The following is a 26,915-nucleotide window of genomic DNA, read 5'->3' as shown; positions in this document are numbered from 1 at the left end:
TTTTCGTCATTATGCGAAACTGGGCACACGGAGCAGCAGCAAGATCCGTTGCCGTTGTCTAGCGTTCGAAGCCATCAATACAACTTTCAAAAGAAGTTGGCAATCAGTTAAAACTCAGCTTTGACTTTATGACCAAGTGTCCCCGTCGATGTGTCAGTTCCTGCGCCCAAAACGACCATAATTTTCAAAAAAAATAGGTCTACCAATTTCATAGTAAAAAGAATTTTGGCAATATTCTATTTTGAAAAATGTGGGGTGGTTCAAATTGGTTTATAATCTGATATAGCTGCCATATAAACCATTCTCCTTGAATTCTTGAGCCTCTAAAAGGCACAAATATTATTCGATTTGGCTGAAATAAAGCATGCAATATTTTGTTTTGGCTTGCAATTTTGTACAATGACTTCCCCTGTGACCTTCAGCAAGCATGGCTCAAATCAGGCTATAACCTGCTATAGCTCCCATACAAACCGATATCACAATTTTACTTACTTAAGCCCCTATAGGACACAATTCTTATCCGATTTGTTTGAAACTTTGCAGATTGACCTAATATGACATATTCTTATCCATTATCCTTTTTTTGCCTATAAAGCGATACCGGACAAAGAACTTGACAAATGCGATCCATAATGGAGGGTATATAAGATTCGGCCTGGCCGAACTTAGCACACATTTATTTGTTATCTTATTAAGTTTTAATTATCAATGTTCAAACTAGCAACTAATGGTGATTTAATCGAGTATGATGCATTCCTCAATTATGTTTAAAATGTTGTCAAACAATTGCCACATCGGTCAGCTATTATCAATCGGAACTGAATTGATTTGTTCATTGAGAAATAACAAACAGCATTACCTGACGTACAATACTTGGTGCTTGTTTTAGTTCGATATACAAAAGTTAAATAAAGTTGCCCCAATTAAGACAATTCAATGTGAAGTTCAAGTTCATATATTTTCAGATATAATTTTCAATCTACTGTATCTTACCGGCTGAATAGCAGCATTAAATATAATACAATAAGTCATATCTACCAGCAAGACAGGTATTTAAAGACGTAAACTGAAAGTAAAAAAAATTGAAGTAAAATTAGAAAACAACGCCTTAAGTTTGAACATTGGATATTAGGAGCTTAAGAAGTTTATTCGCGAGTTCCCCCAATATGGAAGTTATATTCATATTTGGCAAAGGGTTCGATACTGTACCAAATTTCGTCTTGGTTTCACTCCCTACATGCCTATTTAAAGAATATCTTTCCAAACTATAAGAGATTCTAAGCTCTATATATATCTCATTTTGAACAATAGTTTGCTATCTATTCGATTTCCCAAATAACGTAGAAGGGGACAGTAGGAATCTCTACTACTTATGCAAATATATTTTAACGCCAACTACAAAAGGTATTCAAATCAAATTTATTTGACAAGCACAAGCCGTAGTTAATTTCTTAAAAGCAAAAGCTGTTTAAACTTCTTTATCTTGATTTTAATAAGGTAAACTATAATATTGTCATTATATTGTACGTGTTCTTTTTTTCTACAAATTTAAATAAGATATTATAAACGCCGGTTACCGTAAAATGTCCGTTTGAAACATCATAATTTTCTATTCTATAAACTTTATATGTGCCCCATGCATTAATGTACTCTCAGGTATAACAATTTTTTTGTGTTGGTGCACTAGCCCGGGGAGGCATGGGATTTTCAATTGAAAATTCTGCGGGAAAGCTGTAATACATTGGCCACCATAGATCGCCCTATATGGCTTCTGTATCCACATATGCTCCATTTTATACCACATTTGGCATGTGAATCGAGAGCTACGACCCAAGCCACCGTTTTCAATTTATTTGAAATCGGATAAAAAACATTTCATGAGTTCAAGAAGTAAGATGAGCATATGGGTCTATAGGCAAAGAAATCGAAAGATGGCCCGATTTAGACAATATTTAGCTTGGATGAAGAGGAGCTTTATGGGCTCTGGACCATAAATCTGGAGATCGCCGATATGCCAGTTATATGGTTTAATCCAGACTCAACTTATTGTTCACAATTTCAGAAAAATAGAATCATAAATGCTTTCTTAAATGCTTTATGTGGACTTTTACGAACTTTTAGACAGGTAACATTTTTTTTTAAACGTTGAAAATTTGTTTACAATAAAGAGTTTGTGACCAGTGTTGCCACTCAAAAAAATTATTTCCTACCAGAATTTGAGATAAATCCTACCAAAACTCACCAAATGTTCTCCAAGCCAAAATTGGGGTATAAGTTTTAATACCCACCAAGAAGTGGCCATTCCATTAACAACACATCAAATTATACAGTTTTAACCCTACAACGCATACATACTAGATCATGATTATATTCATAGACGATCTAGACAAGGTCCGTCTGAATGTTTCTTGAAAGATGGCCTATATCTTCATATATCATCCTTTATATGTTTTTCCCTGTAAAAAGTCGTATTTTTCCCGATTTCAATGAACGACCGTGCCGAGTTTGGATAAAACGATCTCACGATGTAAGGGTTTGAGCCCAGAAATTACTTTTAGTAGAAATTTTCGCCTTTACAGTGGGTACGGAACAGATCTGACCACCGTAAAGCATAGGTTAGCATGTCCACCTATAACGCTGGCGAGACCATCAGAAAAAAATTCAGCGTTGGTTTTCCCCTCCTAATGCTGGCAACATTAGTGAGGTACTATGCCATGTAAAACTTCTCTCCAAAGAGGTGTCGCACTGCGGCGCGCCGTTCGGACTCGGCTATAGAAAGGAGGCGCCTTATCATTGAGTTTAAACTTGAATCGGACTGCACTCACTCATTGATATGTGAGAAGTTTGCCCTTGTTCCTTAGTGGAATGTTCATGGGCAAAAATTTGCAAATTTCAACAGATCTGACCAAAACTGTTTGTAGCTGCTTTATAGTCTTGTTTTTCGATGAAGGCACTGAACGCACAAAGCCGCATTTCTTACCCAGAATTAACGAAATTTGGAAGCAATTCCTTAACACTCGTACCAGTTTCAGTCAATTTCAGATCTTACGCCCTTTTACCAGAAATTTAAAGCAGGGAGACCCCTTGTAACAGTATTTGGCCCCTCGACATACATAATTTTATTTCTTAACAAAAATACGGAAACGACAAGAAATGAAGTAAATTTGAGTTATCTCTGGCGATTTTTTGGCACGAATTGTTTTGTTACTCGTTTTAACCTTTCTTCAAAATATCTTCAAAATCGGTTCAGATTTAACGCCATCACTGTTTGTGACTAATACAAAAAATAAATATTTCATTATGGATATTTCCAGCCTGGCATCTAAAGTAAAATTTTAACAATTGTCACTTTCCGAGTAACATCCGCATTCGATCACGAATTCCCAATACTGAATGCTGTCAGACTAAGCTTTGCCCAATGCAAAAAAATAAAAATTAATCTTTTTTTAGCTACACCATATTAAGGAACCAAAAGAATCATCCTGCCTTGCAACAAATCGTCTTTTGCTGTAAACGATGAATTTTTGTCGTAAAAGGTTTGAATTTTTGCGTAAAACTCCCATTCTTTACCACTACCAAAGTTCACAGAATTTTCAGCATAACCAAAGAGACTTTTCAGCATAACCAAAGGCTAACGTTTAACGGTGAAGAGAAATGTTGCACTTTCCCTATAAAAAAGTACTTCCCAATAAAACGGATTTGTTTATCGCAAATACATTCCAAACTTTTTATTGTTAAGCGTGTGTGGCGGAAGATATCAAATACGGAACTTTCTTTATATGGGAGCTACATAAATATAAAAGATTAATAATCGATTCGGATCAAAATGGACAGGACTAGATCAACATAAAATGTCATGGCGATCATGAATTTTGAACCCTATGGGGTCTAGGAGCTATATTAGAGTTATTACAAACGAAAACCCCAAGTTTAGTATACCCCATCCTATGGCGGTTGTTATAAACCACACTTGCATTAGTGTTTACTATACAAATAGTGTTAGTCATTTTCGATCCCATCCTATATGCTCGACCTTTCTCATTAATTTTTAATTATTTTTTTCAAGTATTATTCAATTAAATCTAGTTACGAAATAGACTACTGTATAAAAGTCACACACTGTCGATAACAACTGTCAGTCGATTGTTGCCAATATCTGAAATAAGATTTAAATTTACTTAACGGAAGATGTTCTCGTTACTTGGATTAAAACTAATATTGCCAACATTGTTTTGCTTAAGTGTATATGCGAAATTTCGTAAGTCGGAAAAATTACAAGTAAAGAAAACGAAAAAAATGTTGGTTTAAGATGATGTCATGTAAAGTGTTCGTTGATCGTGTGTGTTTTCTTTGCAATAAAATATCATTTAAAAAATAAATTTCTATACTTAACGTTAATCGTAAAGCAATACCAAAATAATAAACAAGTAATATGTAAAAAGGCATTAAGTTCAGCTGAGGCGAACTTTGAACACCCACCACCTCCATACACATATGTTAATAAATTTGCCTAAATTCGGTGAAAATGCATCATTTAAGAATCCATAGCAGCTATACTGAAATATGATCCGCCTTGGACCAAACTCGGCACGGATGTCGAGTTGTTGAATACAATTTACTGTTGCAGACGGTAGAACAGAATATTATTCTTTATAGCAGCTATATCTAAATGTAGTCCAATCTCCACCATAGCGGAATATACGGTCAATAATCGAGCCTTTTGAGACCCTAAGGCCTTATACCGGTAGATCGGTATAAATGACAGCTAGCTGTATTCAAGTGTAAGCCGGTCTGCACCATACAGGTCAAGGATGTCGAAATGCCTAACATAGCTCACTGCGTCAAATTTCATCGAAGATGGATAATAAATGCGACTTTTATGGGCCCAAGACCTTTAATCGGGAGATTGGACTATACGGCAGCTATATCCAAATATGGACCGATTTGGACCATATTGAATACGGATTTTGAAAAGCATAACATAGCTCACAGTGTAATCGGATAATAAATGTTACTTTCAATGGCCCAAAAACTTTATTAGGGAGATCGGTATTAATGGTACTATATTCGAATAAGACCTGATGTTGACAATACAATACTAGCTACGCATATCGATGGGTTTAACACAACTCTTTGTGCTAAATTTCAGCGCAATCGGATATTAAACGCAAAATTTTATGGGCCTAAGACCTTAAATCGGCAGTTTGGTATATATGGCCGCTATATTCAAATATAGTCCCATCTTTACCATACTCTGTACGAATGCTAAGAGGCCTTAAGTAACTCATTTGCCAAGCCTCAGCAAAATCAGATAATTAATGAGTGTTTTATGGGCCTAAGACCTTAAATCGGGAGATGGGTATATAAGGCAGCTATATCCAAGTATGAACTAATCTGGACAAGGATGTGAAAGGGCCTGACACATCTCATTGTGCTAAATTTCAGCGAAATTGGATAATAAATGTGGCTTTAATGGACATAAGCTTAATTCGGTCCCCGATTGGTCTTTAGGGAGGCTATATCAAGATATAGTCGAAAGTAATCAATCTTCGAACTTAGCCTGCCTATGGAAAAATAAAGAATTTGTGCAAAGTTTCCTCGTAATATCCCCATTTTTAAAGACTGTATGGTGATTTCAACAGACATACGATCGAAAGGACGGACCTGTATAGGTCGTCTTAGATTTTTTTCAATAATCAAGAATATATATACTTTATAGGGCCAGAAATGGATACTTCGATGTCTTGCAAACGGAATGACATAATGAATATGCCCCCATCCATTGTTAATGGGTATAAAAGGATATTACCTTGGGCCGGGCCGAATTTTCTATATCCACCATCTCGGATATACATATATTATTAATCTTCTGCCAAAATCCGGTGAAATATGCTGCTCATAGCAGCTTTATCGAAATATTTTTCGATCTAGAACAAACTCGGTGCGGACGTTGACGAGTCTACCACAAATCACTGTTCAAAATTACGCCGAAGTCGGTTAACAGTAGTGATCTTATATGGGTTCAAAACCTTAAATCGTGAGGTTGGTCTATATGGCTGCTATATACAAGTAAGGTCCGATCTACACCATATTCGGAAGGGATGCGTTGGGGTCAAATACAAATTTCAGCAAAATCGGTAATAAATACGGCATTTATGGGTGAAGGCATAATCAGAAGATCGGTCAATATGGGGGCTAACCTTGTCCGTCGATCTGTTGGAAGCATGCTAACTTTCGAAGAAGTAAAGCTGGGGGCTTGAGATTTTGCACAAATACATCTTACTTATGAAGGTCGGTTGAGACTCTAAAGGGCGCTATTTCAATCCGGTTTGGTTTAACTTTTGCGCTATGATTCTCCTGACTTCCAACAAGACCTTCCTTTTATGACATCCCATTCTTTAGTTTACTGCCAAACAGAGAAACCGAGCAAATAATTTGACAAATGCGATCCATGCTGAAGGGTATAAAAGAATCGGTACGGCTGAACTTAATATAATTTAAGAATGATTTAGCAGGTCACACCTCCGCGGTATAGTGGAGGCGACAATAGGAAACCTGGAAGGAATGGAAGAGGTTTCCGATAAGATATCTGAGACCACACTTAAGGTCGAGTGCGAGGCCCTGCCGCCAGTGGCATGGTCTTGGATTGACGGAATTCTGCTACATACTTGGATCAAAACTAGAGGACAGAGTGGACCTACATTGAGAAGCCAGGGACTGAGATCTGTTTTCGATTGAATGACCATAATACGTTCCTGCAGGCGGAGATCCGAGCGATTACGGAATCGGTAAGGTTGTGTGATGTTAACACGAGGACGTCGAGTGTGAACATTTTTGCAGACAGTAAATTGGTCATCAGGGCAATAACAACCCGGGCGGTAAGGTCATGAACAGTCTTGGAATGTAAGTAGGAGATTAACGCATTGTCTGAGGATGGCACGATCCGCAATGTTTAGGTGCCGGGCCATAGCGGAATAAGGGGGAATTTTTGCAATGAAGGCCAAAGGAATGCAGTCAATAAACTTGGTTAAACGAGTTAAGGGAACAGCGAAACGGTCGGTTGGAAAGATCCGGATCGTGAGCAGACGAGGCTATTACTGAAAGAAATTAAGAAGGAGATCAGTGTAGCTTTGTATATGATAACGGGAGTTAAATATGAAAAATTGGTGCGGCATGTGAAGGGCATGTGAGGTAGTTGATGCGGCGCTGGACCATTTCCTATCTCATTGTCCGGCTGTCGCAGCCAACATACACCGTCACCTGACTGGGACACAATACCAGACATAAATTGACTTAGGAGCGCGGAATTACTGACTTAAGAGGTTAGCATGTCAGCCTATGACACTGAACGCCTGGGTTCGAATCCTGGCGAGACCATCAGAAAAAAATTTACAGCGGTGTTTTTCTCCTCCTAATGCTGGCAACATTTGTGAGATATTATGCCATGTAAAACTTCTCTCTAAAGAGGTGTTGCACTGAGGCACGCCGATCGGACTAGCCTATAAAAAGGAGACCCCTTATCATTGAGCTTAAATTTGAATCGGACTGCACTCGATATGTGAGAAGTTTGCGCCTGTTATTTAGTGGAATGTTCATGAACAAAATTTGCAATTTGCCATTTACATTTTCTTTTTACTTTCATGGTTACTTTTTGGTTTTAGAGCGCACAACGATCCGATTACTGGCTTAGGTGTTTGTCAATATTGGCATGGGGCGGATTAAGATCCACACCCTCTTTTCAACCTAACCTAATCTAAGAATAAGACATGTACTTCTAACGTCCTGGGATTATGAATTCGTATAGTCGGTTTATGGAGAAAAACATGAGCAGATGATCCGACCCCATTATCCATAAAATTTCGAATATAGTGTTTAAATATGTCCGTTTACAACGACATTATAAATGGAGCAGCAGGCATTTTTAGCGAACAACAGACTTTTCAGCAATCGGCCTGCTATTTTAAAATTGTAAATATTTTGCTTTAACAGCAGAATTGCTGCTATAATAGCAGCATTTATTTAGAAACAGTCAGTAGACAATGTTTGCTATAAGAAGCAAACTTTTTTGTATGAGTACTCTACCAAAGCCTGTTGTTTAACTCGAAAATGCTAAATTCTAGTTTTTAATATGCGTCGACAACACCACAATTTTTAAAAATTTTCCGTTATATCTTTCAGCTACAGATCCAAAACCTTGTAGCCATGGTGACACAGAATGTGTGGCTAAACTGATTGAATTTTTCATTCATGAAAAAAGTCAAGGAGATGCTTCAATTAATCTGGCCGGCATTGATCCTTTGCAAATAAAGGAAATCCACATTAAACAGGGTGCAGAAAGTCCGGTCAATATCGAATTGGATTTCAAGGATAATCAGATTATTGGTCTAAAAGATGCCAAAGTAGTCAAAGTTAAGTGAGTCAGTAGAATCAAACCAAAATTAACCAAAATTGTTAATAATTTATAATACTTTTCAGAGGCTTTGGCAAAGATCTTACAAAGAAACATGATATCCATTTGGTAGTACCTCAGATCGATTTAGTAGGTAATTACAAGGTAGATGGCAAAATCTTGATTTTACCCATTTCCGGAAAGGGCACCAACAACATAACTCTATGTAAGTTTTAGAGATAATCATTTTTTGACAGAGATAATAATTTCTTAAAATGCTTCTCTTTCAGTTAATACCGATCTGAGAATACAATTCACTGGTGTATCCATGGAAAAAGATGGCTCTACCTATATGAACATTGAAAAGTTCCGTCTGGATTTGGATCCCAAGGGAATGCATTTTAAAATTGACAATTTATTCAATGGCGACAAAGCCTTAGGCGACAATATGAATTTGTTTTTGAACGAAAATTGGCAGGATATTTTTCGGGAAATAAAAGCTTCAATCACCTCGGCATTTGGTCAAATATTTCAAAGTGTTATATCGCATGTATTCACCAAATATCCTTACGATAAGTATTTTGTAGAATAAACTATTGATGATTTATTGCATACATATTTATAATACGAGTAATTTTAATAAAACATGCGGCTGTGATGAAATCATGGTCTGATGCATAATTATTAAAAACTTTAAAAGAAAGGTTGGCTAAAAGAATACTTTAAGATCAATCTTATTTGTAATATACTTACTACAAAACAGCTTGATTATAGGAATACGTTGAGTCTTAGCCGTGATATGTTTTAATATACTCTAGAAAAAATGTTTGCAAATGGATTTCCAGTTAGATTATTTGAATTGCTATGCAGCCTTATATATGCCATTTTGGAATAAGCAAGAAGTTTAAGGCCAAAGCCACCTTTCGACAAATAAAAACAAGTTAAGTTCGGCCCGGCCGAACTTTGGATACCCACCAGCTCAGGTATATATGTAAACCACCTTTCGTCAAAATCCGGTGCAAAATTCATACCTAATGCCCCATAGCAGCTATATCAAAATATGTTCCGACTTGGATCAAATACTATGAAGTACAAGTCATTGTTCAATTGTGTATAAAAAATATTGGTCTTTTTAGAAGCTACATATCTAAAAATAAACCGATCTGAATCATATACGACATGGATGTCGAAAAGCCTAACATAAGTCACTGTGTCAAATTTCAGTGAAATCGGATTCTAAATGAGCCTTTTATGGACCCAAAACCTTAAATGGAAATATCGGTCTATATGGCAGCTATATCCAAATCTGGACCGATTTGGGCCAAGTTGCAGAAAAATGTCGAAGGGCCTAACACAACTCACTGTCCCAAATTTTGGCCAAATCGGACAATAAATGCGCCTTTTATGGCTCCAAAACCTTAAATCATGAGATCGGTCTATATGGCTGCTATATCTAAATTTGGGCCGATCTGAGCCAAATTGAAGAAGAATGTCAAAGGGCCTAACACAACTCATTGTCTCAAATTTCGGCGACATCGGACCTTAAATGCGCCTTTTTTGGGTCACAGCCTAACATAAGTCACTGTGTCAAATTTCAGTGAAATCGGATTCTAAATGAGCCTTTTATGGACCCAAAACCTTAAATGGAAATATCGGTCTATATGGCAGCTATATTCAAATTTAGACCAATCTGAGCCAAATTGTAGAAGAATATCGAAGGTCCTAACACAACTCACTGTCCCAAATTTCGGCGAAATCAGACAATAAATGGGCTCAAAACCTTAAATCGAGAGATCGGTCTGTTTTATCCAAATCTGGACCGATCTGTGCCCTATTGCAGAAGTATGTCCAGGAGCTTAACTTAACTCACTGTTCCGAATTTCGAAGACATCGGACAATAAATTCACCTTTTATGGGCCCAAAGCCTTAAATCGAGGGATCAGTCTATATGGCAGCTATATCCAAATCTGGACCGATCTATGCCAAATTGAAGAAATATGTCGAAGGGCTTAACACAACTCACTATCCCAAATTTGGGCTAAATCGGACAATAAATGCGCCTTTTTTGGCCCCAAAACCTTAAATCGAGAGATCGGTATATATGGCAGCTATATCCCAATATGGACCGATCTGGACCAAAATGCAGAAAGATGACGAAGGGCCTAACACAACTCACTGTCCCACGTAAACATTGCTCTCCCACGGGAAAAGTTTCAGGGCCGTGCTATCTCTGGAAGAGGTGATTGAAATTCGAGATCTTGTGATTTAACACCTTGCGACTACTTGCTTTGGCGCCACGTGAATGGTTAGTTGTACGCCAAAAGACCAGCGTCGATTGAAGACCTCAAAAATATAATTCGTGAGGTTATCGAGAACATGGGGCAGTCACGTTGCGGTTTTGTTATGGATAATGTCATAAAAGGGATTTGGCCCAGTTAGCGTGGTCTTGGTGACCATTTGGCCATTTTGGCTGATGTTATTTTTCATTATTAACGGCATACCTTCCTCATTGCTACGAATCATAAACATCCGATCATTTATCTGAAAAAATTGCATTTTTCTTTGAACACCAAATAACAATTTTCCAATAAGTGGAAAAGCACGGGAGCACGGCTTACTTTTTTACCTTTTTCAGACTCATTCTATTCTAAGATGACATAACGATACAACACTTCTGGTGATATTTCCTTGAGGGGATATCAAGTAGATGCTTATTTTTATACCCTCCACCATAGGATGGGGGTATACTAATTTCGTCATTCTGTTTGTAAATATTCGTCAAAGACCCCATAAAGTATATATACTCTTGATCGACATAGCATTTTAAGTCGATCTTGCCATGTCCGTCCGTCTGTCTGTCGAAAGCACGCTAACTTTCGAAGGAGTAAAACTAGCCGCTTGAAATTTTTCACAAATACTTCCTATTAGTGTAGGTCGATTAAGATTGTAAATGGGCCATATCTGTCTTTGTTTTGATATAGCTGCCATATAAACCGATCTTTTTCTTGAGCCTCTAGAGGTCGCAATTCTTATCCGATTTGGCTGAAATTGTATGACGTGTTTCGTTATGACTTCCAACAACTGTGACAAATATGCTTCAAATCTGGTCATAACCTAATACAGCTGCAATATAAACCGATCTGGGATCTTGACTTCTTGAGCCCAAAAGGGAGCAATACTTATTCGATTTTTGCTGAAATTTTACATGATGACATCTACTCCAACATTCAATTCAATTATGGTTCGAACCGGACCATAACTTGATATAGCTCCAATAGCGTAGCAATTTTTTTTTATCCTTTATTTCTCGAAAAAGAGATACCGGGAAAAAACGCGACAAATGCGATCCATGGTGGAGGGAATATAAGATTCGGACCGGCCGAACTTAGCACGCTTTTACTTGTTTTACGCTATTATTTGCACCTTTAATCAAACCCGTGTGGTCACTTGTGTGTAACATCGACTTTTGTCGCAGCATTCCAGTTTGTTATGGAACAAAACTTCTCCCTGTTACGTTACTATCTTTACATCAGCACATTTAAACACATTTTCTTTAACCGGCAACTTTGTTTTCAATATTGAACACTTATTGAGATGAGAGAGGTATCTAAGTTCCAACAAATTGGAGAAAAAATCATGGTGGTCTATAGGATATGAATAAATACATCCACTTGTATAATTACGTGCAGATCGGTCTTTCTAAAAGCTAAGCCAAAAATAGACATTTGTATGGAGAATTCCTATACAATTTTCGCATAGAAGAACCGACATAGCTAGCTCTTCTTAAAATTAATAAAAACACTTATCTTAAGCTTCTGACAGTGTTGTATGTTATGACAATATCTATTACTGATAAGGTGATTAGAAAACCATTGTTATGATCGATAGGCAGGTTTTAATCGCCTTCTTTTTTTTTTTTTTTTGTTTGGTACAGCTGACAATTATACAGAAGTCAATGACAGGAAAATATTACTTAGTTCAATGCATATTCATACGAGTAGAACAATGTAAAAAAACATGAAATATAAATAAATGACAAGATTAAATTAAAAATGCGATATACTGACCAGTGGCAGGTTCTCCTCACCATGGTAGTAGCAGAGTGGCAACAGGTTGTGTTTAAACAATTCACCCAGCTATGAACGAAATAGTGAACACGAGAAAAACAAACGCGAATTAATTGAAAATCACGTGCCAACATTGATGTAAAATGGTGGATTAAATCTCGAATTAATTAACACACATCTCAGTTATATTGCAAGGAATTGAACGAGCCCATGTGACAACGAGTCTGACAACTTACAAATATGAATATGTCTAAATGTTATAGCGGATCGCATTAACTGCACAAAATGAAAGGTAATTAAAATTATAATTATAAAATAATTTATTCCCTATTCAAGTTCAACTTCAACAAGGTTTAGCAGAAGAATAATAACATTGTCTACAGAAAGTGATTCCAAGACGATCCATGGGTCGAACTCTCTTCCTTCTGGATGTTACAAATAAATGATTTAAATTATGATCCCTGTGCTACAGTAGTAGTCTAGGGTAAAAATCAAGTAAAACCAGGCAAAATTTTGATAACTTAACAAACTACATATGAATATCAAGTGAACAATACATAATGATATAGTCATGTAAGTATAATTTTCTTTGGATTTTGTAAAGCCCTTTAACAACCTGTCTTTGTCTTTGCCTTTGTCCTTCTTAAGAAATAAATATCCAGAACATTTGCACTGCTGAATTCCAAGATCAAAAATAGGGGACTGATTTGGCAATATGGTACTTTACATCGAGAACAATTTTCTGAGCGTTGGCTCATATTAAACCTATACAGTTTTAATTACACCATAAATATTTTTATATGAATAATTTATATTTGCATGATGGGTAACGTATTCATCGAGGCAATAAAAACCAGTTGTTATTTCTCCTGCGTTCGATTTAATAGACAAATTATTATTTATGGATGTAAGCTTTCAATTATCTCGTTAACGGGAGAAATTTTGTCCAAAAACTTGAAATACAACATCATTATTAGAACAAGAACAGTTAAATGAAATTTTCTTTACAATGATGCCAAATCAAAAAACCACTGCATCTTAAACCAGAAAAATAAGTTTGTTGACATCAGCAAATCTTAACAGCTGATTTAAAGCTAAAATTTTTTAACTTTGAAGGAAACCAACAACATTTCTAAACTGACTAGGGAAACCAAATTTCTCTCATAGCCAATCAAACAAAGAAAAGTTGTCTCCTATTATTTAAATTCGCTACAAAAAAATACCGAGTCGTAGAAAAAAAAAACAAGTAAAAACGTGTTAAGTCCTGCAGTGCGGAACTTTGAATACCCACCAACATGTAACCACCTTTGGTCATAATACGGTAAAATATTGGGTTGCCCAAAAAGTAATTGCGAATTTTTCATATAGTCGGCGTTGACAAATTTTTTCACAGCTTGTGACTCTGTAATTGCATTCTTTCTTCTGTCAGTTATCAGCTGTTACTTTTATCTTGCTTTAGAAAAAAAGTGTAAAAAAGTATATTTGATTAAAGTTCATTCTAAGTTTTATTAAAAATGCATTTACTTTCTTTTAAAAAATCCGCAATTACTTTTTGGGCAACCCAATAGGTTTAATTTATTTCGATCTCCATCGGATTACATATTAGCTACATGCAAATCTGGACTGATCTGGGCCGTATTGAACAGGGATGTCGAGGAAGCTAACACAGCTCACTTTACCAAATTTCAACGAAATCGGTCAATAAATAAGCCTGTTATTGGGCCAAGACCCTAAATTCGGAGAGCGGTTTATATGACAGTTATATCGAAATATAAACGGATCTTAACCGTAGAGTCGGTACGAATGTCGAAGCGTCTAACGTAACTCATTGTGCCTAATTTCAGTGAAATCTAATAATAGATTCACATTTTATGGCCTAAGACCTTAAATCGGCAGATCGGTATATTGTAGCTATATCCAAATCTAGACCGATCCGGGCCGTGTTGAACAGGGATGTCGAGAAGCCTAACATAACTCCCTTTACCAAATTCCAATGAAATAAAAAAAATAAATGCGACTTTTATGGACACAAGATCCAGAGATCGTTCTTTATGCAAATCTAGACCGATCTAGGTCAAATAACGAGGATATCGAATTTCAGCGAAATCGGACAATAAAGGCTTCTTTTATGGGCCTCAAACTTTAAATCGAAAAATCGGTCTATATGGCAGTTATATCTAAATCTGAACCGATCTAAGACAAATTAAACAACAAGTAAAAGCGTGATAAATTCGGGCGGGCCGAATCTTATATACCTTCCTCCATGAATCGCATTTGTCCGCTTCTTTCTTCGGCATCTCTTTTAGGCCAATAAAGGATTAAAGAAAAGAATTGTTATGCTTTTGGAGCTACATCAAATTTGGTCCTATTCGCACCATAATCGAAATGAAGATATAAGACCTATAGTCTATACATAGTACTAGCCGAACCGGGCCCAATTCGCTGTGGTATTTTTAACTCTATAATATCTGTTTAGGGTGGGGACACTTCGCCCTGAATGCGGATATCGAATTCGTGCCATTGTAGCCTTCACCCGATATCTAAAGATTATATAGCCTATGTTTCCCTCCAGACAAACGTAAACAATCTATGAAAATTTTAAGAAAATCGGTTCAGCCAATTATCATATAGTCATAATGGGACTTAAGGCGTTTTTGACGGCGTGACCCCCTATACTTCGATTTGATTTTGTATGCCAGATTCGAAATCTACTCTCGAATACATTTCATTGGAGCCCCATATTGAAATGAACGTCCAATATGTCGGTTTGGGGGAGTTTTGGGGTTGGGTCGGCTCGATTAGTACTAAGACCATATTCGTATTCTACTCTCCAATACCTTCCATTTGGTACCTATATTGTCGCGATCGGTCCACTTATGATTTTCGATTGTGTTTTTGGCATAAGGGGGAGGGTCCGTCCCCCTTCCGATACCGAAAAATTATATAGCTTATGTTTCTTTCCAGACCAACGTTCACAATATGCGAAAATTGGGAGAAAAAGGGTTCTGCCGTTTTTCAGTCTATACGGAACAAACAAACCGAGTCCCATATATCCGTGATTGGCTAATGTGCCCATTTTGGGCGTTTTTGTGGGGGTGGGGTGACCCCCTATACTTCGACATAAATTTGTAAGCCAGATTCGTTATCTACATCAGCATACTTTTCATTTGATACCCATATTGTCTTTATCGGTCCACTTTTGATTTTGGGTGGTGTTTTTGGGGTTGTTTGGAGGGTCCGCCCCCTTCCGACATCAATAAATTATAAAGCGTATTCCTACTTCCTGACCATATTCGTAATCTACTCCCGAATACCTTCCATTTGAGTCCCATATTGGCATGATCGTCAAATAAACCTATTTTAGGGGGTTTTGGGGCTGAGGCGGCCCCCAGATACTTGGACCCAACTTTTATTACCAATTCGTACTCTACTCTTAAATACCTCCCGATATCAATAAATTTTATATAGCCTATGTTTCCTTCCAGAGCAAACAACATAATCTGTGAAAAATTCAAGGAAATCGGTTCAACTGTTTTTGAGTCTATACCAAACAAACAAACAAACATACAAACACAAATTTAATTTTATATATAAGAAACTTGTTAAAAGTTATACGAGAAGCCGTTGTACCAAATTTCAACCAAATCGGATAATAATTGCGCCCTCTAGAAGCTCAAAAAGTCAAGATCCAAGTCGGTTTATATGGCGGTTTATAGCTACATCAGTTTATAGACCGATCTAGACCATACTTAACATAGTAGTTGGAAGATTCAAACACCTCACGCTTAATTTCAGCTGGTTGGGATAAGATTTGGGCCTTCTAGTGGCTCAAGAAGTCAAGACCCCAGATCGGTTTATACGACAGGTTTATCAGGTTGTGGACCGATTTCAACCATACCTGGCAAAGTTGTTGGAAGTCATACCAAAACACGCCACGCAAAATTTCAGCCAAATCGGATAAGAATTGCGCCCTCTAGAGGCTTAAGAAGTGAAGACCCCAGATGGGCTTATATGGACCGGTTTATATGAATCGGTTATGGACCGATTTGAACCATATTAAGGACAAAACCATACTAAGTACAAAATTTCAGCTAACTCGGATAGAAATTGCGTCCTTTAGTGGCTCAAGAAGATAAGATCCAAGATCGGTTTACATGGCAGCTATATCAAAACATGGACCGATATGGCCCAATTGCAATCCCAACCGACCTACCAAATTCAAATCGGCTAGCTTTACTCCTTCCAAAGTTGGCATTCTTTCGACAGACATACGGACGGACATGGCTATATCGACTTAAAATGTCGTGACGATCAAGAATATATACTTTATGGGGTCTTAGACGAATATTTCGAGGAGTAACAAAAAGAATAACGAAATTAGTATACCCCCATCCTAAGGAGTATACCCTCCTCCACTCTAATGTCGAGGGGCCTAACGTAAGTCACAGAGCTAAGTTCTGCCGGGCCGCATCTTAGACACCCATCACCATGATTTTGGCTAAAAATTTACCCTTATTAAATGAGTTTTTATTTTAATTATTTTTTGGTCTCAAGGAGTCATATCAGGATGTCGTTACGTAGAGTGGCCTATATCACCTTTATTGACCTTTTTGGATAAAATGTGGCACCTGTGTTGTCATAAGATAGGGTTTTGGGCCAAATTTCAGACAAATCGGGTGAAAATGTAGGCTTCTACGGGATGAAGAAGTCAAATCCGGGGATCGGTTTATATGGGGGCTATATATGTTTATAGACCGATTCGAATCATGGGTGTTGGAAATCATAGTTCAAGTCTTTGTTGTAAATTTCAGCTAAAGCGGATGAAAATTGAGGCTTCTAAAGGCTCAAGATGTCAAATACGGGGATCGGTTTATATGGGGGCTATATCTGTTTAAAGATCGATTCGGATCATACATGGCATGGAAGTCATAACTCAAGTCTTTGTCCCAAATCGGTTTAAAATTGGGGCTTCCAAGGGCTCAAGAATTCAAATCAGGGGATTGGTTTAAATGGGCGCTATATCCTAATCGGATATGGCCTATTTGCAGTCCCCAACGACCTACATCAATAAGAAGTATCTGTGCAAATTTGAAGCGGCTAGTTTTACTCGTGCGACCACTATCGTGATTTCGACAGACGGACGGGCATGGCTAGATTGACTCAGAATGTCGAAACGATACAGAATATATATACTTTACGGAGTCGCAGATGAATATTTCGGAATGGCTAGGTTTGGTGGGTGGGTATAAAAAATAAGATGTATTTATTACACACGTTTTTGAAGGATTCATGACATTTCGAGAGTGCTTCTAATTTGTGCTATCTAAAAACAGTAAAACTTATTGCTGTTTTAGCAAAAATGCTTGACGTTTTTGTAAAAATGTTTGTTATTTTAGCTAAACTGTTTGCTGTTTTATCGATCAATTACTGCTATTCCATTATGAGCAGATTTTCTAAAAGAGCAGGAAACATGTTTGCTTTTTTTACAAAAAACAATTTTTTTAGTGTATTAATAACATAAACTATTGTTGTTTTCTGTTAGCCGTTTAGCTTTTCTTTGTTGCAAATAACAAAAGAAAAACCAGTTTTAATCATCATCAAGAAGGCAGGTCAAAGAAAACTGTATGCATGGCACCGGAAAACACCATTTAGGATTAACTTCCGACAAATAGAACACTTACAGATATAGAAAGACATTAAGTATAATTTGTAATCACTCCTGGTTAAGCGACTTAGAAATTAAATCCATTGATCAAGGTTTTTAATTCTATCAACTCTTGAGTGGATTTATCTCGAATACTCTTGAATTCCGCAACAATTGCAACATTTCACGCGACATTTGTCATTTGCTGCAGCTAAAATCGCGTTTGATTATACAGAAATGCAAATGAGCTGAATATAAATACAGAAATTTCCTCGACATCGTTTAATAGTTTACAAGACGATATCGTTTAGATTGGTCTATCAAATCGCACAAATCTTAATTCTTCGAAAATAAACAATGGTCAATTGTGGATTTTTACAAGTCCTTCTGCTATTGGCCTTTGCGATGTGTTTTGCCAAAAGTGAATTTCGTAAGTGTGAAAAAAGGAATGCCAAAGAAAAATCTAGTGTAACGTAAATATTTACCAGGAAAAAATGGATCAAAAGTGAATAACTGAAAATGTTACACTTAGTACCAAACAAAAAAACCCTGCAAGGATTAAAATGAGCAAATCAGTGTCTTTGAAGGTCTGGTGCAAAGTGATTGAACGTATAGTAAAATTCAATGCAAATTACTATGTGCCATTTTTCACAAAGATCGAATCATTTACAATGTATGGCATATTTTTTGAATCCTATCGATCACAGTTACTTTTTTTTAATCTTTGTGAAAATACTGCAAGACTGCAGTAGTCCGTCTTCTAAACAGAAGAAAGAAGAAGAAAGAAACTATAGCATATGTCCGCCTATGACGCTGAACGCCTGCGATCAAATCCTGGCGGAACTTCGGACAAAAATTAAAGCGGTGGTTACCCCCTCTTAATGCTGGCGACATTTGCGAGGTACCATGCCATGCATGGTCATGTGAATAATTCTCTTCAAAGAGGTGTCGCACGGCGGCACGCCGTTCCGGCTCTATATTCGTCGTGATTGGTATATATATCCGTTTGACGGGTTTTGGGCGGCTGTGAGAGTGCAAACAAATTTCGAACAAATCACATTGCCAATCTCCGAGATCTGGTATTTTTTAAGGGGAAGTGCTTTTTAGGGGCGACATTTCGACTTAAATATGGATATTAAATCCCAAATCCCTTTACTTTGAGCCCCATATTGTTATGGTCGGTAAGTATGAACATTTGATTTAGCTCCATATTGCTATTGTCGAAAATAAAGTTCAGTTTAAGGGGTTATTTAGGGCGTACCCCCAAAATTTGATATCAAATTCGTTTTCTACTTTCAAATAACTTTCATTTGAGTTCCATATTGCCATAATGGGTGAATTAACCTATTCGACGTATTTTGAGGAGGAAAAGCGCCACCTTGATTTGAACGCAATTTTTAAGGTCATGTTTTAAATCTACTCCCAAATATCTTTCATTTGAATCCTATATAGCCATGGTTGGATGATATGCCCATTAGGGGGTATTTGGGGGTGGGGCGACCCTTCATTACATGAACCATATGTCATATTTGTAATCTACTGCCGGATACTTTTCATTTAAGTCCCATACTGATAGAAACGTCGAATATATCTGTTTAGAGGAGTTTTGGGGTACGGCCTGCTGGGTACGGCCGCCCTAAACCCAAATTTAATACGGTATTTATTTTCTAGTCTCTATTACCTTTCATTTGATACCTATTTTGTGTCTATCAGTTCACATTTGGTTTTGGGTGGCGATTTTGGTGTAAGGTGGAGGATCAGCCACCATCTGATATCTAAAAATTTTATAACCTATGATTCCTTTTTTTTCGATTCTACGGAACAAACACACAAACCGAGTCTCACATAGTCACGAAGGGTCATACGTCCATTTTGGGGCGTTTTTCGATCTGATTTTGTATGCCAGATTCGTAATCTACTCCCGAATACCTTTCATTTAAGCCCCATATTGATATGGACGACCAATTTGTCTGCTTTTAGACATTTGGGTTTAGGGCGACTTCCTGGGTACTTGGACCCTATTTTTAATACCATATTCGTATTCTACTCTTCAATACCTTTCATTTCGTATCCATATTGTCTTTATCGGTCCATTTGTGGTCCGATCCCTTCCGATATCAACAAATTATAAAACATATGTTGTCTTCCTGACCATATTCGTAATCTACTCCCGAATAACTTTCATTTGAATCCCATATTGTCATACTTGTCCAATGAACCTTTTTTAGGGAGTTTTGGAGTCGGGGCGGCCCCCCAAAAATATGGACCCAATTTTTAATATGAAATTCGTATTCTACTCCTGAATACCTTTCATTTAAATCCCACATTATCCTGATCGGAACACTTTTATTTTAGGGTGGTACTTTTGGGGCAAGGGGAGGGTCCGCCTCCCTTTCGATATCAAAGAAATTATAAAGCCTATATTTCCTTCCAGACCAACCTACACAATCTGTGATAATTTCCAGGTAATCGCTTCAGCCGTTTTTGAGTCTATACGGAACAAACAAATACAAATTAATTTTTATATGTATAAGATTTTGATTAAGTAAACCATCGGAAACCAAAGTGAACACACCTTTTTTGAAGTTTTGCTTTTTTTGGCCATAATATTTTGATCAAGGACAAATCCTGTGTTTTTGGTAATCGTTTTTATTTCGTCGTTTTAAATTCCTTATTGCCACATATTTTATTTGAAACGCCTATATTCTATTAATTTCCTTTTTTCTTTCTCAGCAAATGATCCAAAACCCTGCAAGCATGGTGATGTCAAATGTCTGGAAGGTATTATCAATTATATAGCAAAAGAAAAATTTGGAGGTAAAACTAAAGTACATCATTTTAAGATTGAAAATAACCCGCAATTTATTTCTTATTTTATGCTATAGGTTATGAGAGCCTTAATTTGCCCGCTTTTGACCCAATAAAAATTGGCAAAATGAGCATTAAACAGGACAGTGATAGCCCGGTTAATATCGATTTAACGTTCACCAACAATGAAATTTCCGGCCTACGGACCTCGAAATTTGCAAATATCAAGTAAGTATTTCTAAATCCCAGCCTTGGAATAGTTGTTATTACAAATAATGTAACTCTTTTAGGGGATTTGGCAAGGATATATCTACCACCCATGAATTAGTTGTGAAAAGTGAAAATTTATATTTGGCTGGTGACTACAAAATCTCTGGCAAGGTATTATTGTTACCGATAAGTGGAACTGGTAAACACAAAATAACCCTAGGTAAGATAAACTAAAACAGATATGGGCAACAACTAGGGTGATCAGTTCGATTTTTGAAAACCGGGTTTTCAGGTTATTAAGTCCATATACTAATCGGTTTTCTGAAATTTACCATTTTTCGGGTTTTTGATAAATCGATCACTTGCCAAAAATAACCGATTGCTTGCTAATGGTACATTGCTAGCCATGTTTTGTGATTACAATCACGTTTGTCTAAAAATAAATTTGTATCAAATTGTTATCTTTGCAGAAAATCTTGTTTCTTTTAAAAACACTTTTTTAAGAAAAACGTCATTAAAATTTTTTATAGAAAATTTCGGAAAAAATTTGTCGTAGCTGAATTTTAGCAAAATTTTTGTCGTTAAATGTGTCCTACGCTCTTAACTAATGTTGTCTAAGAAACTTAAAAAAAGGATATGCTAGTCATCTTTTGCCTTCATCTAAAAAGGGTTTACTTTTATAGAAAAAATAGCCGGTTTAATCGGTTTTTAAAAAAAACTAATTTTTCGAATAATTTGAAAACGGTTTTCTGGAAAAAGCCGGTTTATTGATCGCCCTAGCAACAACTCAACTGCACTTAAAAAACGAACATTTGCACACATACAGTGTAAGCAACTGCAAAACTCTACAAACACAAATTAATATTTTTAACTGAGTAAGTGTGCCCATCAATGCCACACTATTCTTTTCTCACCTATTTTCCTTTTGGAATATTGGTAGATTTTAATGAATTGGCAAATGAAATGAGTGAGAACCTTTTATTGGTTCTGACTACGCTATGTTAACCCCCTAATACTTCCCTGTGTTTGCTTAAAATTTCAGTTGAACCCACCGTGAAGATGACATGCCTTGGCGTACCCAACGAAAAGAATGGCGAAACGCACATGAAACTTGATAAATGTTTCATTGACTTGGAACCAAAGAAAATCATATTCAACTTTGAAAATCTTCTAAACGATAAATCGTTGGGTGATACCATGAATCAATTTTTAACTGATAACTGGAAAGAAGTCTTTGGAGAAATTCGCACTTCTCTCGGAAAAGGTTTGGGCGCGGAAGCACAAAAGGTGTTACAAAGGGTCTTTGACAAGCATCCATACGCTAAACTGTTTGCTGACTAGATACCTGCTATTGGAATGTAATTGAAATATTTTTGAAATTCATATTTTAATGTTTGGTTGATTTTTTTATAATAATCTTAAATTAATTGTTAGTTTTTTCTTTAATTTAACAAATAAAAACGAATAAGTATTGAACATTTTTGTTACCAATCCAGATCACTATTTAAAGGGTGATTTTTTAGCTTTTGTCTTTTTAGCAACATTGGTTAAAACATCTTACGCACGTTTCGTGTTTTGTTTCACTGTCAAACATCTTCAATTTTGTCTATAACTTAACCATGAATCGTCGCCTCGATTTTACCATCGCGGTATAATCGAGGCGACGATAGGAAACCTGGATGGAAGTGGAGAGGTTTCCGATCGGATACCTGAGATGAACCTTGAAGTCAAGTGCGACGCACTGCTGCCATCGGCACAGTCTTGAATTGACGGAACCCTAGTATTGCCATCTGGAAGATCATGTTACACGGATGGATCAAAGCTAGAGGACAGAGTGGGCCTGGGAGTTTACGTTGAAAGCCCAGGGACTGACATCTGTTTTAGACTGCCTTACCATAATACGGTCCTGCAGGCGGAGATCCGGGATATCACGGCGTGAAGAGGTGTGGTGCAACGCGAGGACGACAAGTCTGAACACCTTTACCGACAGTAAAATTGCCATAAGGGCAATAACAACCAGGACGGTAAGGTCACGAACAGTCTTACAGTGTAAGAAGGAGATTAACGCCTTCTCTGAGGATGGGAAAATCCGCATCGTTTGGGTGCCGGGCTATAATGGAGTAAGGGGAAAAGAAAGGGCAGACGATTTGGCGGTAAAGGCCAGAGGAGTGCTGTCAATAAACTTGATTAACCCGAAGCCTTTCGCGTCGACGCAGTCCGAGTTAAGGGAGTGGGCGACGAATGCGCATGCAACATTTTGGAACAGCGAATAGTTATAGTTTTTTGAGCGCACAACAAGCTGATTACTGGCTTAGGTGTATGTCCATAGTGGCATGGGGCGGATTAATATCTGCACCCTCTTTTCAACCTAACCTAACCATGAATCGTCTTACAAACTAACAGCGCCTGCAAATTATTCCATTTTATGACGAAGCTCATTTTTGGCTCAAATGGTACGTAAATAAGCAGAATTATCGATTTTGGACTGAAGATCAGCTCGAAGCATTGTAAGAGCTTCCAATGCATTCAAAAAAATTCACAGTTTGGTGCGGTCTATGGACTGGAGGCATCATTGGACCGTGCTTCTTCAAAGATTATGCGAATCGTTATGTAACTGTGAATGGTGAGTGCTACCGTGAGATGATATCAAACTTTTTTGTCCAAAATGCAAGAGCTTGACTTGCATGACATGTTGTTTCAACAAAACTGTGCCACATGTCACACAGCACGCTTAACAATGGACTTATTGAAAGGCAAGTTTGATGAACATTTTATTTCACGTTCGGGGCCGGTCATTTGGCCGCCTAGATCATGCGATTTAACGCTTTTAGACTATTTTTTGTGGGACTATGTTAAAGCTCATGTCTGGCAAAATTGGACTAAGCGGATGGACCATTTGAGGCGCAGTCACGGTCAACATTTACATGAAATAATCTTCATACATTAAATATTTTTTGATTTCGTCGCGTACGACCAAATCTAAATGAGTCTACTAGGAAATGCTATGATTGCGCTTTAAATATTTTGTGGAAAAATATCAGTCCGACATATTTGAAATTCAACATAAGGGTATAGCAGCGAACTGAATACAGATAACGGACTACTCGATTTCCTGCAAGTTTAAGCCCTCTAAGGTTTTTAGCAGTAGTTTCACCAAATAGGTGGTAAAAGTAATAAAAAAATATATGGCGTTTTGTGGCGGGGCAATCCCCATCCCAAATTTAGATATCAAATTTTAATTTTTTGGTTATCATATTCGTAGTCTACTCCGAAATACCTTTCATTTGTGTTCTATATTGATATGTGCGTCCAATAAGTCAGTTTGGAGCAGTTTTTGGGGTTGAGCGACCCCTTGGATACTTGAACCCAAGTTTTTATCTTATATGAATAATATCTTCAATTTGATACCCATATTATCCCTATCAGTCCACTTTTGATTTTGGGTGGCGTTTTTGGGTAACGGGGAGCGTCTGCTCCCTTCCAATATCAATAAATTATATAGACTACACCTCCTTCCTGACCATATTAGTCATCTACTCCCCAATACGCCCCATGTTCTCATTATCGTCCAATAAACATATTTTGGGGGGTTTTGGGGTCGGGGCGGCACCGCAATTACTTGGACCCAATTTTAAATATGAAATTCGTACTCTACTCTTGAATACCTTTCATTTAAGTCCCATCTTGTCCAGATTGGTTCACTTTTATTTTTGGGTGGTACTTTTGGAATAAGGGGGAGGGTCCGCCCACCTTGCGATATCAAAAAATTATTTAGCCTATTGCTCCGTCTGGACCACTCCCCATAATCCGGAACAAACTAATTTACAAACCCGCAAACAAAAAAACACAAAAAATTATTTTCTATATATAGATTTCTCGATTTTGATATGCAGGAAGTGGTCACCATGGCAATGGATTTGAACCCATGATGGTCAACGCCTGGGTTCAAATCCTAGTGAGGACATCAGTAAAGATTTTTCAACGGTGATGATGCCCTCCTAATGATAGCAACAGTTGTGAGATATTAAGTCATATAACAACTTTCCCTCGAAGAGGTGTCGCTCAGCGGCACGCCATTTGGACTCGGCTAAAAAAAAGAGTTCTCTTATAATTGAACTTCATATTCATATTCTTCGACAGTTTTCAATGATACGTGAGAATTTTGCCCCTTGGATAGTTTGTACATGGGAAAACTTGCATATTACATACACAGTACTCATTGTAAACTTTACCAAATATTTTTATAATATTTTCCGATCACTTGCAACCAAGGCGAAATTTGTCTCCTTTGGAAGAATAGAAAGAGAAGTTGAAGCTCAAATCCAACATTCCAAAAAAGAAAAAAAATTAAGCCTATGGTCTCAGCCGGTATTTGATCAAAAAAAAAAAACAAGTAAGGAATAGTAAAAGTCCGGCGGAGCCGACTATACAATACCCTGCACCTACCCTGTAAGTGGAATTTGGGAGCTTTATCATATTCTGAACCGAATTGAATGGACTTCGATGGAGTTTTTCAGATCGGTTATAAAACAATCCGTATCAAATTTCGAGCAAATGTGTTCAACATTTCCATAATTACGGCTCTATAGGTAAAAATAAGGAGATATATATATATATACTCGTAAGGAAGTTAGACAGAAATCATAACCGATTTTGATAAAATTTAACAAAATGTGTATTGTCATAAAAGATTTATATCAGCTGACATATGACCCCACTATAGAAATATTGCTCAATGTTGAACGAATATATATATGGGGGTTATATCTAAATCTGAAGTGATTTCGGCCAAACTAGGTATTGTGGTAGTCGTCAAGAAAAGCGTTACACAAAGTTTTATGAAGATTGGTGAATGAATGTGCTTGCAGTGGTTTTAGAAATAAAAATCGGACGAAATATATATATGAGAGATATATCTAAATCTGAACCGATTTCCAACTCTTGGTTTAGGTGGTCATCGTCGAATATCTTTAGGTGTGAAGGTTTAAATTGGTACATAAAATTCGTTGTCTTTCTTCCTTTAAATTAGAAAAAATCCAAAACGGATAAAATTAATATTTTGGAAGCTAACTATACAATATATACATCGTCAGCAGTGTAGGATATTTTTTAGGCGGCTCTGCCCGTCTTTTGTCTTTCCTTACTAGTTTTTACCAGTGGTAATGCCATTGCTGATACTGGCGACGTTTGTGAGTTAATGAGGTGCCGTTTCATCCAAGCTATAAATATGAGAACCCTTGTCATTGAATAACGTTACGTTAAATAATTTCATTTATAATATTGGGTCGCCCAAAAAGTAATTGCGGATTTTTTAAAAGAAAGTAAATGCATTTTTAATAAAACTTAGAATGAACTTTAATCAAATATACTTTTTTTTATACTTTTTTTCTAAAGCAAGCTAAAAGTAACAGCTGATAACTGACAGAAGAAAGAATGCAATTACATAGTCACAAGCTGTGAAAAAATTTGTCAACGCCGACTATATGAAAAATCCGCAATTACTTTTTGGGCAACCCAATATAAAACAAATGCATACTGATGTGTCGTTAATATACCCAGTTGGATTTTTGTTGTTAAGGGCTCTTTAATTAAATAAAAACAGATTGCACGTTAATACATAATCAATTAACAAATGGATTACGTTTCATTTGCGCCCAACTATCTATAATAAACTATATACTAGAAAGGGTGTTACGATAAGAAAAATATTTGTTAAAGTTATAAAGCAGACTATCGTACGTAGGTTGTAAAGGTCAAAAAAAAGAAAACAAAAATTTTAAAAAAAGTTAAAAATCTT

The 26,915-nt window shown here is 36.8% G+C and overlaps 2 protein-coding genes across 5 annotated transcripts in view; one reads left to right on the top strand and one right to left on the bottom strand.

Moving 5' to 3' along the window:
* The window catches only part of LOC106091280 (circadian clock-controlled protein daywake), a 758,551-nt gene that overhangs the window by 195,510 nt on the left and 536,126 nt on the right, over nt 1–26,915 (bottom strand). For 2 of the 4 annotated variants that reach the window (XM_059364142.1, XM_059364143.1), the window contains exon 3: nt 994–1,066. The exons of 1 other annotated variant lie outside the window; for it this stretch is intronic. The gene's annotated coding sequence lies outside the window, so the exon portion shown is untranslated. Of the gene's footprint in view, nt 1–993; nt 1,067–1,209; nt 1,231–26,915 lie in introns of those variants that run through there. One more of the 4 variants, XM_013257874.2, reaches the window with a different exon arrangement.
* Nucleotides 4,128–9,070, top strand: LOC106091632 (protein takeout). Its single transcript, XM_013258253.2, has 4 exons — nt 4,128–4,258; nt 8,179–8,413; nt 8,476–8,615; nt 8,680–9,070. The coding sequence occupies exons 1-4, from the start codon at nt 4,189–4,191 to the stop codon at nt 8,979–8,981; spliced, it is 747 nt and encodes a 248-aa protein (XP_013113707.1). The 5' UTR covers nt 4,128–4,188; the 3' UTR covers nt 8,982–9,070.

The sequence above is a fragment of the Stomoxys calcitrans genome, chromosome 2 (genome assembly GCF_963082655.1).
Source record: "Stomoxys calcitrans chromosome 2, idStoCalc2.1, whole genome shotgun sequence".
NCBI classification, from domain to species: domain Eukaryota; kingdom Metazoa; phylum Arthropoda; class Insecta; order Diptera; family Muscidae; genus Stomoxys; species Stomoxys calcitrans.
The sequence above is the reverse complement of the archived record's forward strand: the minus strand, read 5'-3'. Positions and strand labels throughout refer to the sequence as shown.